This window comes from Homalodisca vitripennis, chromosome 6, assembly GCF_021130785.1.
Source record: "Homalodisca vitripennis isolate AUS2020 chromosome 6, UT_GWSS_2.1, whole genome shotgun sequence".
NCBI classification, from domain to species: Eukaryota; Metazoa; Arthropoda; class Insecta; order Hemiptera; family Cicadellidae; genus Homalodisca; species Homalodisca vitripennis.
In genome coordinates this window covers 62,854,699-62,871,302 of record NC_060212.1, presented here as the reverse complement: position 1 = coordinate 62,871,302, position 16,604 = coordinate 62,854,699, and the positions used below count along the sequence as shown (strand labels likewise).

The following is a 16,604-nucleotide window of genomic DNA, read 5'->3' as shown; positions in this document are numbered from 1 at the left end:
TTAAAAATCCTTTTCAATAATTTCAGACGTAATAGAAGAGATCAACATTGAAATTAACCACAAACATTTTATTTAAAAAATATATATATTTAAATTAATGTTTATGTACAGTTTTAAAAGATGTACGTTTTGTTTTAGCAGAAACGTATTTTTACAATCTTTCATCGTATAAGAAATCTTTGGTCTTCCATATAAGTGAAGAATGGATTTACCAATTCGTTTACAAATAAAATTTTTATTGCTTGAACTAATCAATTAATGTTTTTCCCCATACAGCTGGCGGCAAATGAAGAACATCTCTTGAAATAGTGCCTATCAGATACAATTATAGAACAAAATCTCGAGGCTCTAATAAGGAATGATTGCGATAATCACTTAAGGATAATTTAGATGCTGTTGTAACATGTCCTGTTAAATATATTTTTTAGTTAAATATCAGATACGAGTACATGTGATGCACAGTTTTGTTGAATAAAAAGTATTTAGTTACTTTTTTTTGTTTTATTGAGTTGTAAATACAGTTTTCTGCTTTCATTAAATGTATGTAAACGTTTTGTCAAAAATGGAAAACTATACCTAGGACCATATTTTACACTTTTAATCGTATTTCAATTCACTATACAGGGAAGTTCAAAAAAAGAGCTAACCTATTTTACCATACATTTTATTCACAACAATTAAACTGGTATGCGGTAACATTTCTCTATTTAAAGATATAAAAAATCCAAAAGTTTTTAGTGGTACGCAATAAATCTCGATATGGCCACCGTTTCTCTGCAGGTATCAAATCGAAAATCAATCTCCCACCAAACATTTCTCAGCATTTCTTAAGTAACGCTTTAAATAGCATATCTTGTCTGCTCTCGTAGGTGGTTCAGGTTTCTAATCTTTTTAGAATACGCAATTTTCTTGATACAGAACCAGAAAAAATCCAATAGAGTTAAATCTGGACTTCTTGATGGACAAAGTTTTGGTCTTTACTTCCAAATCTATCAATCTTGAAACTTGTCATCCAGAACATGCAGAATATTGTTATGGAAATGTGGTGAAGCACAATCATAATAGGTACCAGTAAATTGGGCCTTTCATAGTTTTATTTCGTCTATTTAGGGAAATGCAAAACGTTTTAGCATATCACAATAAAGTATACCGATTACAGAATTCTCTGCAAAGAAAACATTTTCCGTGCTAGCAATGCAATGTAATGCAATATCTGGATTATAAAAGTATGTAAAGACAATCGCCTAGGTAACAACACCATAGATTCTCGTTTATCAAATTCCTTGCTTTAAACTCCGTTTACTTTGGACTTCAACGAACAGACTACGGTATCGTATTCATTCTATGCTTTTCTAATGTTCTGATAACTTGCATTTCAAAACACTGCCTGTTTTCTTAAACTAAACTGTTTTACCCATTGCTTGATTGAGTTACGCGAAAAAGAGTAATTATCACCATATTCAAGTCTAAAACGTCTTTGAACTGAGACTATTTATCTAAATTCAGTAAACCACAAGACACACCATAACCACACGAAATCACACTGAGCTTTTTTCTGGGAAGCAGCCATGGCTCTCATGAATTATTACCTATGTATCAATGTAAACCAAAATAAGTAATCAACAAATGTTCGAGCACTAATTTTATAACATCTGTTTGAACACTTAACTGCTAATAATGACTAGCAATAAATAAATTACTCAAGCAATGTATAAAAAGAAGGAAAGGCGTGCGATATGCTGAATTTCGAGTTCACACCTGCATAGCCATAAACGGTGGCCATATCGATATTTTACTAAGTTACTTAGTTAAACTAAAAAGTTTTTCTATCTGTAAATATACAAAAGTAACCATATAGTTTAAATGTTGTGAATACATTTTGACCCAAAAATGTGTCAGTTGTTTTTACACCTCCTCGTATTTTTATTATTTATCTGTAGATTTACAGACCGTTTATGTTTATAAGAACTGCAGGTAACTACATTTTGATTTTAAACCTTACCATTGCAACGGTATTGAAATGCTACACTGCTATCAGTTATATGTATAAAATAAGTTTTGATCTTTTCTGGCGCCTTCATATTACAAACTGCAATATTAGAACATTTTTTTTAAATGAGACTAACTTCACGTCTTGGCCGGCAATTCCACCATGATGTGTCATTGATTATAATTTAACCATAAAAAGTGCGTTTTGAGTTCGGTTGAAGAGCCTATCTAATTCCATCTATACATCATTTTAGTTTGATATAACGTTTAATATAAAGTGTACAATTTACAAATTTATATTTTATTCCTAGTTATTTTTTCTCCATCTGCACTGATTTATTAAATTTTATATTCCTTGAAAATGCTCATCAAAGTAAAGGTAAATCCTAGGTTTTCTTATAGAAATAATTTAGAACACTTGGTGGTTCAATGATAGTTGATGTTGAGTAAAAGGGGTGATTCAGTCATTTTACTAATTGAAGATTGCCAATGGCTTATTACACAAAGTTGTTAAAGATTTTTCTTTTAGATCTTTGGCACAGATTTGCAAAGATGTTTTTAATGGCATAGGCCTAGTACATTGAAATAGTTCCTTTAGGCTTATTATTTATAACAATTATATCATCAAAGTGAGGGCTAGTGTTGTCAGTCAAAATTTAAAGCTATTGACGTTATGTACTCATCCTCCTGACCTAAACTAGTTATGGTTTGAAGTCGCAAATAACTAGGCTTTGCTTTTGAATAATGGAAATGTCATTTTGTGGTTATTTTTGTGTTCTGTGCTTTTTGTTTTGGTAATTGTCACATTAACGGCTGGGGCGGCAAAATACGAGTTTTGCGTTATTAACTTATTGGAATCGTCCTACAGAACAAAACAAAAAGGTTTGACGGGTTGGAAATGAGAAATAACGTTATCTCTGACTTCTGCCCCAGAGCGCTCAGATAACAGATACGCTATCAGTCCCACCTGCAGATAATATTTACAGATATCCAGACACAGCACAAAAACACAACATTAAAACATTAAGAACTTAACTATATACCGTCTAAAATCATGTTATTTGTCATTTGCACCCCCTAAAACCATATATATTTTTTGTTCAGGAGGATGAGCAGAATACGTTCAATTCGTGATTTGCCACCTCGACCTTTAATCTTATAATTTCCATGCTTTTTAACATCTGCACCGTCAGTTTATCTGAATGTTCTGTAATCAGAACAGCTTAGTATAGCATCATAAAACGTTAGTGAAGTAGGCTAGCCCACACTCACTTATGGATAATCATGCATCCATTACTCATCTGCCAAAGTGCATAAAGGCCAATACCGTCAAGTATTAGTATCCTACACTGGCTGGGGTGGTACTTGAAGTTAGTGCAAAGTGTACAATCTTCAACTGAGTACGCTGTAACACAGTCACAGCTGAAATCTGATGTCAATCTAGGACTACTGGAGGTTCTCTCATACCAGGGCCAGTGCAAGTTGCTGGCCAAGGATTGTTTTAACAGATACGTTGGGCATATATTGAGTATTCTATACCCTCCAATATAAAATCTTTTTGGAGTTATGTGAAGCAAATGCAGAGAATCGCAGTCTATCCCAACTCGTCTGACTTTTAATCACACAGTTACTGATGACCCTCATGTCATGTGCAATCTTTTTGCTGGCTTCTTCGCCTCAACTTTCAATCTCAGGGATGACACAACTTTAGACTTTCATTTTGCTAGCAACTTCAATGTAAATCGCTTCCATGTAAGTGAGGAAAGAGTACGGAAGGAGCTGGAGTAACTTGATGTCAACAAAGGTAATGGTCCTGATCTCATCCCACCTATAGTTCTCAAGAAATGTAGCGTTCAGCTTTCAAAGCCTCTCACCAATTTACTTAACAGACTATTTATGGACGGCATCTTTCCCACAGCACTCAAGTCCAGTTATGTTGTGCCGATTCCTAAAACACCAAATGCTACTGATGTCACCAGCTTCAGGGCCAGTCGTTCATCCAGCCTGCTTTGGCTAAGGTTTGTGGAAGGTTTAGTGCTGGAATTGATATCTAATGACATAAAGAGTATCATTGTCCCCCAACAACATGGGTTTTGCAAGGGTCGTTCCACCCAGACCAACCTTGTCATCTACACAGACTATATTCTTTCTGCGTTTAATCGAAGACATCAAGTGGACAGCATTTATTTTAGACCCTTTCCAAGGCATTTGACAAGATTTAGTCACTCACTCTGATTTCCAAGCTCGAAGGATATGGTTTCTGCGGACTCTCTCTAGAATGGTTCAAGAGCTATTTAAGTGGGACGCTCGCTGAGGGTCAAACTTGGAAACCATTTGTCTGAAGAATTTTCCTCCCACCTCAGGGTGTCCCACAGGGGTCCAAGCTTGGCCCTATTCTTTTCAACTTGTTTGTCAACGACATATCAGCCACCTATCATCGGAATATCTCCTCTTCGCAGATGACCTCAAGATATTCAAAGAAATTTACTCTCGTGATGACTGTCTCAATCTTCAACGTGATCTGAACTTAATTGCTGAGTGGTTGCGATGATAATGATGGTCATTAACTCAACCAAATGTCTTACAATCACCTTCTGTCGTCTGAAGAATCCTGTTGCTTTCAATTACACTGTATCCGGCGACATCAAGCGAGTGACCTCGATAAACGACCTTGGAGTAAGTTTGACTACAAATTTGTCACCCGATGCAACACATGATGCGGTATCCTTGAAGGCAAACAAAATGCTAGGATAGGATTCATTTTTCGAATGTCTAGAGGGACGTTCGGTGACGAGACACTACTGCTCTTGTATAAGGCTTTAGTTCGGCCTAATCTGGAATATTGTACTCTTGTTTGGTCCCCTCATTACGCATCTCATATTCACAAAACTACAGAGTATTCAAAACAAATTTTGCAGACTTCAAGGAGTCCGGAGAGGTGCAGCCTATCGGGAGGTCTCTGTCCCCGCACTTGAGCAGGAATTTCTTCTGCCTACGCTGGAGTGCAGAAGGAGAATGTTTGATATTATTTTCCTGCACAAGCTTATCAACGGGGGCGATCGATTCACCAGAGCTTCTGAGTAGGATATCCCTCGGTACCTGCTGGAACCAGATCCAGGAATATGTTTTCAACCTGCCACCACTCAAACAATTACAGCTATCACGGTCCTATTGCTCGACTTCATAGGCGTGGAAACAGCATTCCTTCCGATGGTGATATGTTTTTTATGACAGCATCGCACACCTTAAAAAGAGACTGCAACAGTAATGAGTGATAGAGTTTTTTTCCCTTAATATCAGTTGGAGATGATGTTTGTGATTTTTCACTATTGTAACATTATTTCACAAATCTTAATACTTATTTATTATTCCACTGCATAATCACTACTTTCTGTAATTTAATTAGTTGTTATTTATTTTGTTGATGTTATATTTAAGTTGCATGAAAATGTTGTGAAATTATTGTATATTGGCGGATGCCGTTGAAATAATAATAAATAAATAAATAAATCTGTATCAACCTAATTATACTACTAAAACTTTTATGGCTAAGATGATCTGATAGACTTAGGTATAACTAGTCTCTTCCTCACGGCTACAGTAAAATAAAAGGCCACCACCACAATAGAATCATAGTATATCCTTAAAAACAGTAAATAGTAACTAAAGTGAAATTGTTTTGTTTGTTACATTTTATAAATACACATAATGTAGATCATTTTTATATAATGTAATTCGTGTCAGCATTTTTGTTTCTATAATTTAGATAATCATAAATATGATTCTATTGTGGTGGTGGCCTCCTATTATATTGCAACCTTCCTCACTGTCAATTAGTTTTGAAAATTATTAATTTGTTTGAGTGTGGATTACACTAGCAATTAAAATATTAGGAAATTAATTTAGACCCATTTATTTTTTAATTGATACTGTATGTTGGATGGGGTCAAACCATACCAAGTGGTCCAGAAAAAATTAAATTAGTTACATGACCGTCTGTAAAAACTTATACTTAGTGAGTTGGAGTTCCAAAAGTCAGGAAAAAACCAAAATTATTTTTAGTTTTTCGCTTATAAATGTTATAAATTGTTCCTTTAAGTGGTTGAGTAAACAACACTTTGTCGTATACATAATTAGCCCAAAAGAGATGCAATACAGCTAACTTTTCCATAACTGTAAAACAGTCACATGTCGAACCTGTTATTATTGATTTTGAAGTTTCTGTGCTGATGAAATTACAAATAACAAAGTGGAACTATCTTTCTTGGATAGAGTAATATTTCCTTTTTCTATATCTGTGCTCGGCGTCATGCTGACATAAACCATTGCAACATCTTTGGATGCATAAATAACAATAATACTGAAATAGATACGAGGCAAGAGCTTGGGAGCGCTTTCGAGCTCGACAACATAGAACAGCAGCATTTGAACGCCTCCCTTCTCAAGCTGGGATCAAACTCATTAACAGTCTTCCTGAAACTCTAAATTTAGACACAAATCTAAAAAAATTTAAAACACTACCTGGTGTCTTGTGCTTTTTACTCAGTTGGCAAGTTAATGGAGCATACTTGGGATTGACATTCACGGCAGTGTTGCAATCCTGGGGGTTGATTCCACGAATTTTGAATTTTGTTTCTTTGTATGTGTATGAATGTGTGCCTGTTTGCAACTGTACGGAAAGTCGAGTGAATGGATTTAGTTTTTAGGATAAATACTGTAAAAATTGGTATTATTGACTATTACAATACAGTGTAATATATATTGTCAACACAATAAATATATACTATTCTATTCTAAATCAGGGGATTTTGACCCTGATAAATATTTATATTGGGCTGACATGAGTGCCTTGATAAAGTTCTAATTATAACAGTAAGTTAAGTGTTAACGAATTTACAAGCAATTTTGGCGTTTTGCAGTTCAATACAATACTGATGTACCAATTAATTTCAAGCATTGTATATACAACTATAACTAATTTGACAGACAGACCCTTCTCAGTAACACACATTATTTTAACAGTAACGTGTTGGTAACAAATTGTCGTGACCAGTGTCGCTTGTGGTAGTTTACATGATTGCTTGGTAGTTTGTTGATTGGTAGTTAAAACAGCAGCTGAGTCAAAGTCAAATGCTTGGTAAAATATTTAATATTGATTTTCACCAACATGAAATGACCATAGATTCCATCCATAGAAAGAACGAGTACCTGGACCTACTTCCTAACAGAATCCTAACTCTAATTGCAAAATTACAAACTTACAAGCATTTCCAGGTATTAGTGTCATCGAAAAATTTTTGTCGCTGTTAGATCTTATCTTTCTCGAGAATCCCGATTACGGCAGGCCGCGCGGCATCACATGATTTGCACTGTACATAATTGCCTTTCCATTACAATTCAATTTATATTTCTGATCAGCCCCTCTAGAATTTGATATTTTACTGATAGGTACTATCTCGAGGGATGTTTTTCTTTCCTTGACATCAGCCGGAGGCACACTCGCATTTTGGGTGGCGGAATGTGATCAAGAATAAAAACAAGTGTTGAGTGTTTTTTCAATAAAGAGTTTAGTTTTAGTTTGGTAATGTTTGTTTTTGTTGAATTTTTGTGTTTGGAGAAATGTAGAGGTAAAACACGGAAGTAACAACAAAGCGACGAACCAACAGAACGGGCGGCGAGACTCTGCAATCACGTTATCTACTAGACCGCTCGACTTTGACCTCTGTCTGAGGATGGGGAGGGGTTTGCGATAAAACAATTCGTGTTTTATAAATTGATGATAATCCAAATTGTTCTACGCTAATCTAGTAATCAGTAGAAGCAAAATGTCGAATAACGATCATGTCTGGGTGTGGTCGGTATAATCCCAAAGTACCCTATTCTATTCTAAATCAGGGGTGCGCGTTATTTTGACCCTGATAAATATTTATATTGGGCTGACATGAGTGCCTTGATAAAGTTCTAATTATAACAGTAAGTGTCAACGAATTTACAAGCAATTTTGGCGTTTATGCAGTGGGGCTCAATACAATACTGATGTACCAATTAATTTCAAGCATTGTATATACAACTATAACTAATTTGACAGACAGACCCCCATTCTCAGTAACACACCCCTTTGGATTTCTTTTGTTGGTACATAAAAAATATGTTTACGTGACCAGTGTCGGGATTGTGGACCATCTTCGGGAGCGAATTTATGATTGCTTACGTAGATTTGTTGATTGGCAGTAGTTGACTACAGCATATCTGCAGGGCAACGAACGGTGCTCAAATTGAAACATACTAAGGTATGAAATATTTAATATTGATTTTCACGCTACATTTTAAATGACCATAGATTCCATCCATAGAAAGAACGAGTAGTTTTTTTATGGACCTTATTCCTAACAGAATCCTAACCTAGTCTCTGAACTTAACCCATACAAAATATATATATTACTTTAATAACGTGAAGGTAAATACTACATTTAAAGGTTTTAAATGAACAAATTCTACTTTTGTTATAATAATCACCATTTGCAGTGGCTATTTTTGGGACTATACTGATTTTACAATACAATTTCTAAGAAACCCTATAGTTGGTCCCGTACCTCAAAAATGTAGCAGTTTGAAAATGCCCATTGATTCCATCCATAGAAAGAACTAATCCTAGTTCACAAATCCTAACCTGGTTTATCCTATAACGTAGTTCCTGGATCAGTCATTTAAAGAGAAAACTAAATTGGTTTTTTTTTATTTGATGACAAATACAGTACAAAATATATAGAATGGATGGAATTTATGGCCAGTTTCATGACGGTAAAAACGTACTAGCCGATTTTGATAAAACTTTTTATATAAATTCAAGACTCAGTATGCTATATTTTATTACAACCCTCATTCTTAGGCCGCACCTATTTTCAGAGCTACATAAACTTTACAGGCTATGTGCTGAAAAACATATCTATTATCTTATTTCAAAAAGGTACGAGCCGATTTAGATAAAACTTTGTTTACACATTCAATACATAGTCTACTGTGTTATATTATTACCCTTATTCTTAGGCCAGACCTATTTTCGGAGCCACGTCGATTTTACAGGCTATGTGCTTAAAAAACAAATCTATGGATAATTGTACCTCAAAAATGTAAGAGCTGATTTTGATAAAACTTCTATAAATATTCAAGGCACAGTCTACTATATGATATTACAACCCTCTTTCTTATGTCTATCGCCTGTTTGTATATTGATTTTGAAGGCCAAATACTGAAAAAAAACTTATGGATGGCCATACCTTAAAAACGTATGAGCCAATTTTGATTAAACTTTCTATACACATTCAAGACAAAGTCTATTATATGACATAACAACCCTCATTCTTTCTATGGATGGAATCTATGGGCAGTTTCACACTGCTTGATTTTCAATGTTGCATAAAATGGAGAGGAATCTCTGAATAGTTCTATAAAACCTATTTAAGACATGAATTTCAAGGTGTCCCAAGATAAATTTTCAGGTATATCATGATAAAAAAAAACTCGGACAATTCTTGGACGTTAGGTCACCCTAGGTCAGTTACATGCTATTACTTGGACTGTCCAAACATGCTTGTATTTGATTTTAATCTGCATTTGTTTTTCTTTTTTCATGTGCTGCCATCAAATTTTAAAGACTTTAACAGGAAAAGAGGTGAGTAAACTAAAACGAGACCCATAGTATATACAATAGATAGCTTTATTCCAAATAAAACCACTAAAATGAACATACCGTTATATTTAGTATATGAAAACTCTAGTACTAATCCTGTTTTGGTTATTTCACTTGCTTTTTATCAAGAATTCATAGTAAATGGTGCCCCATGCTCAAGTACAAACATATTTAATATTATATAAAATGGTTTTGATATTGAAAATGAAATAATTTTCATTACAACGTTATATAACTATGATTTTTTTTCAAAAAAATGAATGTCGATAATATATAAAAATTCTTGCTAACAATAAACACTGTTGTACCATCAATTTTGTTAGCCTATTGTTATATTAATAGTCTTTTACAATTTGAACATCCATTCTGGGTTTTACTTTATTCTCTTTCGTGTTATGATAAATAAATAAATATTTATTGCCATTAATAGTTTACACTTATTTACAATGTCAGAAGTTCAGAGCCAAGTCCATTACAAAATTATAAGTTTAATAATTGCTATTAATTGTAATATAAAACAAACAAGTTACTAATATACAGTAGCTTAAAACGGATTTTGTAAAAACCAGTTATAAAACTCATTTAAAAACACTGCTGAATTATTGAAATTGCTAATGGTACATGAAGTTTCATACTTTTTTTAAATTCTTCATGTATTAGCTGTTCTTATATTTCTGTATTAAATATATGAAATGTTATATATTTGACATCAGATGTTTATGTTATCTCCAGATTGAAATTGACATTGAACCTACAGATAAGGTTGAGAGGATAAAGGAACGAGTGGAAGAGAAGGAAGGAATCCCACCTCAGCAGCAGCGTCTCATTTTCTCTGGCAAACAAATGTGGGTATATAGTTCATAAATAACGCTTTTGATCCCTTTACAACAGCTCATAAATTAGTAAAGTTGTAATAACGAGTTTTAGAATAAAATAAAATAATCAACTAAATCTGAATAGGTACTAATTGGATCTGGCTCGGAGACCGATGTCCAAGCAGTCAAAAGGCCTAGTGCCATGCACTTAATCCTCAAGGGCCTAAGTGTACCATGAGGTCAACCAGTTTATAGTTTCAGCAGTTGTACAAACCGCCGAAAACAACAGATCAGATCCTCCTGTGGAAATTTACCACACATGTCCAGACCGTCAAAGATGGTGTAGCGCTCCCTGCTATTGCAGGACAGTCAAAGAGCAGGTGTTCAGCAGTTCCCTCTTGCTCGTCACACATTCTACAGAGCGTTACTCCCGGAGAATGCAGACTCTGTGAAGATGCTTCCTCAGGTGAAATGTGCTGTAATAAGACCCATAACCCGAGAAGGCACCGATCTACTTAAAAAGAGAAGGTTAGATGCCACCCTAGGGGAAGGCGACTAGGACCATTCTACTCATTCTCAGACCCGGATGCAGCCTCAACCTTCTCTCATGTTCAGTATGAACCCATTTTGTGACTGCTCTAAAGGATTCACACTTAGAAATACCACAGAACGGTTGAGGTCCCATCATGTTAGACGCTAAGCCCGAGTTGGCCAGAGCATCAGCTCTTTAGTTCCCAGAGATCTCATGACAAAGAACCCAACAAAACAGTCACATTGTTGATTCTGCCTAGGGAAGAAACGACTTGATCACAATCCCACACAAGATAAAGTTGAACACACAAAAGTTCAATGTTTTTCATGCTGCCTGGCTACCTATGAAAATGCTAATTGTCTCACTCTTATACCGCAGATGAAGATCCTCACAAGCACATTCCACTATGACTGTGACTTGTGCTTGAAAGAGATCTGAGCTAGAGATAGCATAGGTTCAAATCCTGTTCATGACCTTAGCACTTTTTTATCAGTACCATTGATCTTGAACTCTTGGACTCTCCCTCCTGTTCAGTTTAGTAAGATCTTCACAAAGGCCAATGACCCATGAGGATGAGCAGAATAAGGCCTAAAAAGGGATTGGTCCCTCCTTTTAAATATATAAAATGTTTTAAATACATTAATTAGATAAAAATATAAACATTTCAGAAAGTATTTTCCACCAAGTAATTTTACAATATTTGACGTCATTGCTGGAGTGAAAAACATCTCCATATTAGTTAATATACACTCTGATTGGTGCAGATTCAGGTAAAATCCAATGTAGGGGAAGTAGATGCGGGTGACACTCGGCGTAGGGGAAGTGAGGAGAGGGATGTATTCAGTTGAGAAACAGCTCTTCAGACATTCGTTCAAATTACACAACACCAGGTTGACCAAAGTTTTAATTTTTGTAAAGAGGAATAGCTGTTTTATGGAGAGGAATCAGTTAATTTAAGTAGGATAGTTAAAGGAATTGCATATTTAAGCGTGTATGAGCACTCTTTTATCCGGTTGTACAATTAAATTTATTCAGTTAAAATTTAATCATTAAAGTTTTCATTTACAAATTCAAAATGTTAAGTCTAATTCAAAGTTATTTGAAATTAATATGTGTGGTGATAAGTGAATTTGAAAGAAATCAGTGAAATGTTGTGAAACAGTGAACTTAGATGGGGTTGATTTTTCCTTATTATTTATCAGAGTTAAATGAACAACATATTTTTAATTCAATAATAAAAACAATTTAGACCTTTTTAAACATTAATTTCAGAAAATTTATTTGGAATATTTCTAATAAACCGTCAATCATAGCATTTACTGAGAATCTTGATTCTCCTGATAAACACGCCCATTTGATTAAATTAATGGTTTGAAAAACTCCAAAATCACCTTTAAAATATAGGAAAAAACTCTCTTGTGAGTTAAATTTTAATTTATGTGAACTTCGATAGTAAAAAATATACTTGCTAAGCAAGAAATATTTAGTGAATTTGAATCTAAGATAGTTTAAACTAAAAGTTAAAATTTTGAAATCAAAATGTATTATTACTAAATATTAACAAAATATATGACTATTAAGTGCTCATTTTATTAACCATATTTAATATAATAATCGTTATGTGACATGGGCAGTATATAGAACTCCATATATATTATATATTTTATATATATATATATATAAAAAACTTTAAAAGACACTACAACAAGGAGTTAAGTATTAAAAATATGTATGTTAACCCTTAGAAAGCTGAATATATATGTCTGCACTTCTCCCTAGCGTGCTAATACAATAGACAAATTTTAATTTGTTTTAAACTTCTTGTTGAATTTAGGTTTCTGACGTTATTGTAGGACAATAAAAACATAAAATCTAATTTTTTAAGAAGCTTTTTGTGTTTACAATATGTTTTATAATGTCACTGACAAATTGATCAACGTTTTCATTATCTATATTAGCCATTTTTTAATTAGTTTGATACCAAACCAAAGAAATAAAAGTCCTGTTAGTTGCAATATTACGCAGGAACGAAGCTTACATGTTGGTCTCACGAGTTGCACTGGCACTCTTCATGTACGGAAAAACCCGTCAAATGCGCAAGAGTACAGTCTAAAATGGTGGTCGCTAACTAAAAAGAATTCAGTTTCGGATCGATCATAGGAAGCCAAGAACAATGAATGGAGTGCAGCTGTTATCTGACGTTAAGTCAACATTCTAGTGCATTCTGTCACCTTTTTAACAAAATATAATTCGTGATAAAAAACAACAATAATTTAATGGCAAGATTTTCTGTTATACACGTTTTGAGCAAATGTAACGGCATGAGATTTCCCATATTACACACAGAAAGATTTAAGGGAAACGTGTTGTATGGAATCAAGGGAACAAAACACCCATTCTGAGGATAATTAATGTGGGGAATCAGGATAATGTAATAAAGGGTAACTTTAGATGACAAGGGGTTATCTTTTCTGTTCGTGTAGTAGGAGAAGTAACTTGGCTAGAATTGTCCATGGGTTGGCTAGAAATGTCTTGAGGCACATGCTCACTGCGTAATTCCATTGAGTCTGTCTGTTCAGCTATAGAAACTCTACCATTGTGAGCTGGAGATAATAGTTGATTGTCCACGGGTTGGCATAGGACGAACCGATGAAGACCACATGGATACGGCTATAAAGAGTGGTCTCTCCCTCCCCCTCCAAATATAGAAGTATGAGGTGTTTTCAACAGGTTATGGTAATTTCTAAGTTTCATGTGTGTGGAGAGTCCAATTGTCAAAAGTTGATTTACTATGTTGGTACTCATGCTCCTGAAGTATATTGATATTTCCAGCTGTAATCATTTTTTATTTTTTCAGTAGCAGCTGCTAAGGTTAGATGTGCTTTATGAACAGTATTTTTTTTTTGTTAAAAAAATGAATAAAATATTTATATCAAATTTTGTGGGAAAAATGAAATAAAGTGTGGGAAATGTTAACAGAAGGCCTATGGTGAGTCTGCTACGAGTAAAATAAGAGTTTTGCAAGTGGTATAAACGTTTCAAAGTTAGCTGTGAAGACATTGAAGATGACGAATGCTCCAGACTATCGCCACGCTGTATTATGATCAGAGAAGTTCCATATGATTAGCTCATGCCATGACATTATTTTGAACGTTTTGGCTATGAAACATGTGGCAGCAAAATTTGTTTCAAAATTGTTGAATTTTGAGAACAGAAGCAGTGGTGGATGGAAGTTGCTCAGGAGCCAATAATGAAGCAAACGACAATGCTGAATTACTGAAACGTGTTATAATAGGTGACGAAATATGGTTTTACGGATATAATGTTGAAACTAAAGTTCAATCATCTCAGTGGAGGCATTCTGGATCGCCAAGACGATCGATAGATGTCATTAAAAGTGCATCGCTGAAAGAGCTAAAGACTATCCCAAGGATCAAGTTTGAGAAGTGTTTCTAGGATTGGAAGAAGCGTTGGCACAAGTGCATTTAATATCGAATGGCAAATATTTTGGAGGTGTTAACATTAATGTAGACAAATAAATAAATATTTTTTCACAAAATGAAAATTCCCCATATTTTTGCACATACTTTGTATTGCTGCAACACTGTCAACCAACATTATTGCTTAAAACTATGTTAGTCAAATAAGCAAAGAACAGCTGTATTTTCCAAAACTATGTGGTAGAAAAATTTGTAGAGAAATTTAATTCTTTGCTTGAAATTTGAAAGAAGTATTTATTATTTTTATATATATTCTATGGAGTCAAATAGTTTTTAAGATAAGTTATCTTTTGTATTGTGTATAATGATTGCATGAATACATTCATTATAATTTAGTATATTTCATAACAAATAAGAAAATCTTATAAATTTGTTGAAAATAATAAAAAAAAATCATTGTTTAAGGTCTGAAAAGTAGTAGGCAAAATGGTCTAGGGATTCTTAGTAGGTAACTCTAATTGGTTAGAAATTTTAGTAGATAGTTAACAAATTAATGGCATTGAAAGAGGTTAGTAAAACAAGGTTAGTATAACATGGTGGTATATTAATATATTGGACAGTAAAACTTATATGTTCACTGAGTAACATAATCTTTCCCAGTTTAAAAGATTTGCAATTTCAGATCGTGGGGTTCTTTGTAAGATTGAGTGTAACATCTGGACTGCTTATAAGAATCAGGTCATCCTTCTCTCCCATCTTGTCTTCCCTTCAAAATTTATATCCTTATCCACCCCTTGGTCAGTAAGGAGGCTGTTATTAATGTGTTTCATGTATTGCAGGAATGATGAGAAGACAGCACAAGACTACAAGGTGCAGGGAGGATCGGTGCTACATCTTGTACTTGCCCTCCGAGGAGGCTCGACGGCCGGTCTGTGATCATTCCCTCATCATGTTCACCTCATATTTAACGAAACATGTGATGTTAATTGAGCCTGGATCCTACACGGTCAAGTTCTCAAACCGTTTATTCTATTCGTTTGTATAATTTTATTAAACGTGTACAATTAAGTAATTCAGTTGTTTTTATCAGGAAAACCTTGGTATTACTTAAATTCAGATAACCTTTATGTATTATTGGTCACAAATCACTGAGAAAATAATTACAGATCAGTTTATTCATACAGTCAATACTATAAACTTTGATGAATTTTGTACAGTTAATATTAATTTTGATCACATTAAATAAATGTTCGTAAACTAATGAACATGTTCATAGAGATCAGTACATGTGTCAAGAGAGTGTACATACATTTAGACCAAGACAATTCAAGTAAATAAAATTGGGTTACTAGCTGATCAAGTTACATCATCAGTCTCTACTAGTAGGGGTACTCTTGCCCATTTACTAAACTCATCTATGTTGTGGAAAGATACGTCTAGGAGCCATGTAATCAGCAGACTTCCTATCTTGGAACAGTTGGCTTTCTTCACAGCTTAGGGCAGGATGTCCAGGAACTTTGCCTCAGTGAAAGTTGGCAGGACATAGTTGTTAGTGGTTCTTGGTTATACACATGGTTTCCTCTATTTATCTCTCTTGATTGCAATTGTGCATTACAGTTTCCATGATGTACAGTGAGATAGTTGTTAGTATTTTCTGTTGTCTGAAGGCATCACAACAATGCTTTTGTAGTCCAAGCTCTGCCAGGATGCACACAAGTACTTGGTTCTCTTAGAGTACTTACACTTTAAAATTTACTTTTGAGAAGCCCCAGACAACCAAACCACATCTCATGAAACGTTACCATTTCTATGAAAATCAGTTCATAAATGGGCTGGTTGTCGAAGTTTATGTCCGTCTGGACATCATCCTTTCTAGCAACATACTCATTTTTTGTATTTGTCTAAATTCAAATCGAAAGAAAACATTACAGTTGAACAGCTGTTTTTATTAAACAGTTGTTTTTAAACACAATTAGTTTTCTATTGTTGTTATAACGTAGGTATGGTCAATGTGGTCACACAATTAACTATAGTTGTGTGTGTACTAAAGTTATTAAGGTTTTTCGTGTTTAAAATAGAAAACTTTTCTAATGCAGAATATACAAATATTCATTTCGTGTATGGACAAGCGGTAGGTA

General features: G+C 34.2%; 1 protein-coding gene across 1 annotated transcript; it reads left to right on the top strand.

The window, feature by feature from the left end:
* The first annotated feature begins 2,153 nt into the window (after positions 1 to 2,153).
* LOC124364384 (NEDD8) lies at positions 2,154 to 15,538 on the top strand. The gene is made up of 4 exons (XM_046819798.1): positions 2,154 to 2,368; positions 9,644 to 9,661; positions 10,412 to 10,524; positions 15,306 to 15,538. Exons 1-4 carry the CDS (start codon positions 2,351 to 2,353, stop codon positions 15,400 to 15,402), a joined length of 246 nt encoding a protein of 81 aa, XP_046675754.1. The 5' UTR covers positions 2,154 to 2,350; the 3' UTR covers positions 15,403 to 15,538.
* The last annotated feature ends 1,066 nt before the right edge of the window (positions 15,539 to 16,604 follow it).

Excerpts from the sequence above, each read along its gene's own strand:
- LOC124364384 (XM_046819798.1), top strand. Across the intron at positions 10,525-15,305 it reads ATTTTCTCTGGCAAACAAAT|GAATGATGAGAAGACAGCAC; the intron begins GTGGGTATATAG and ends CATGTATTGCAG.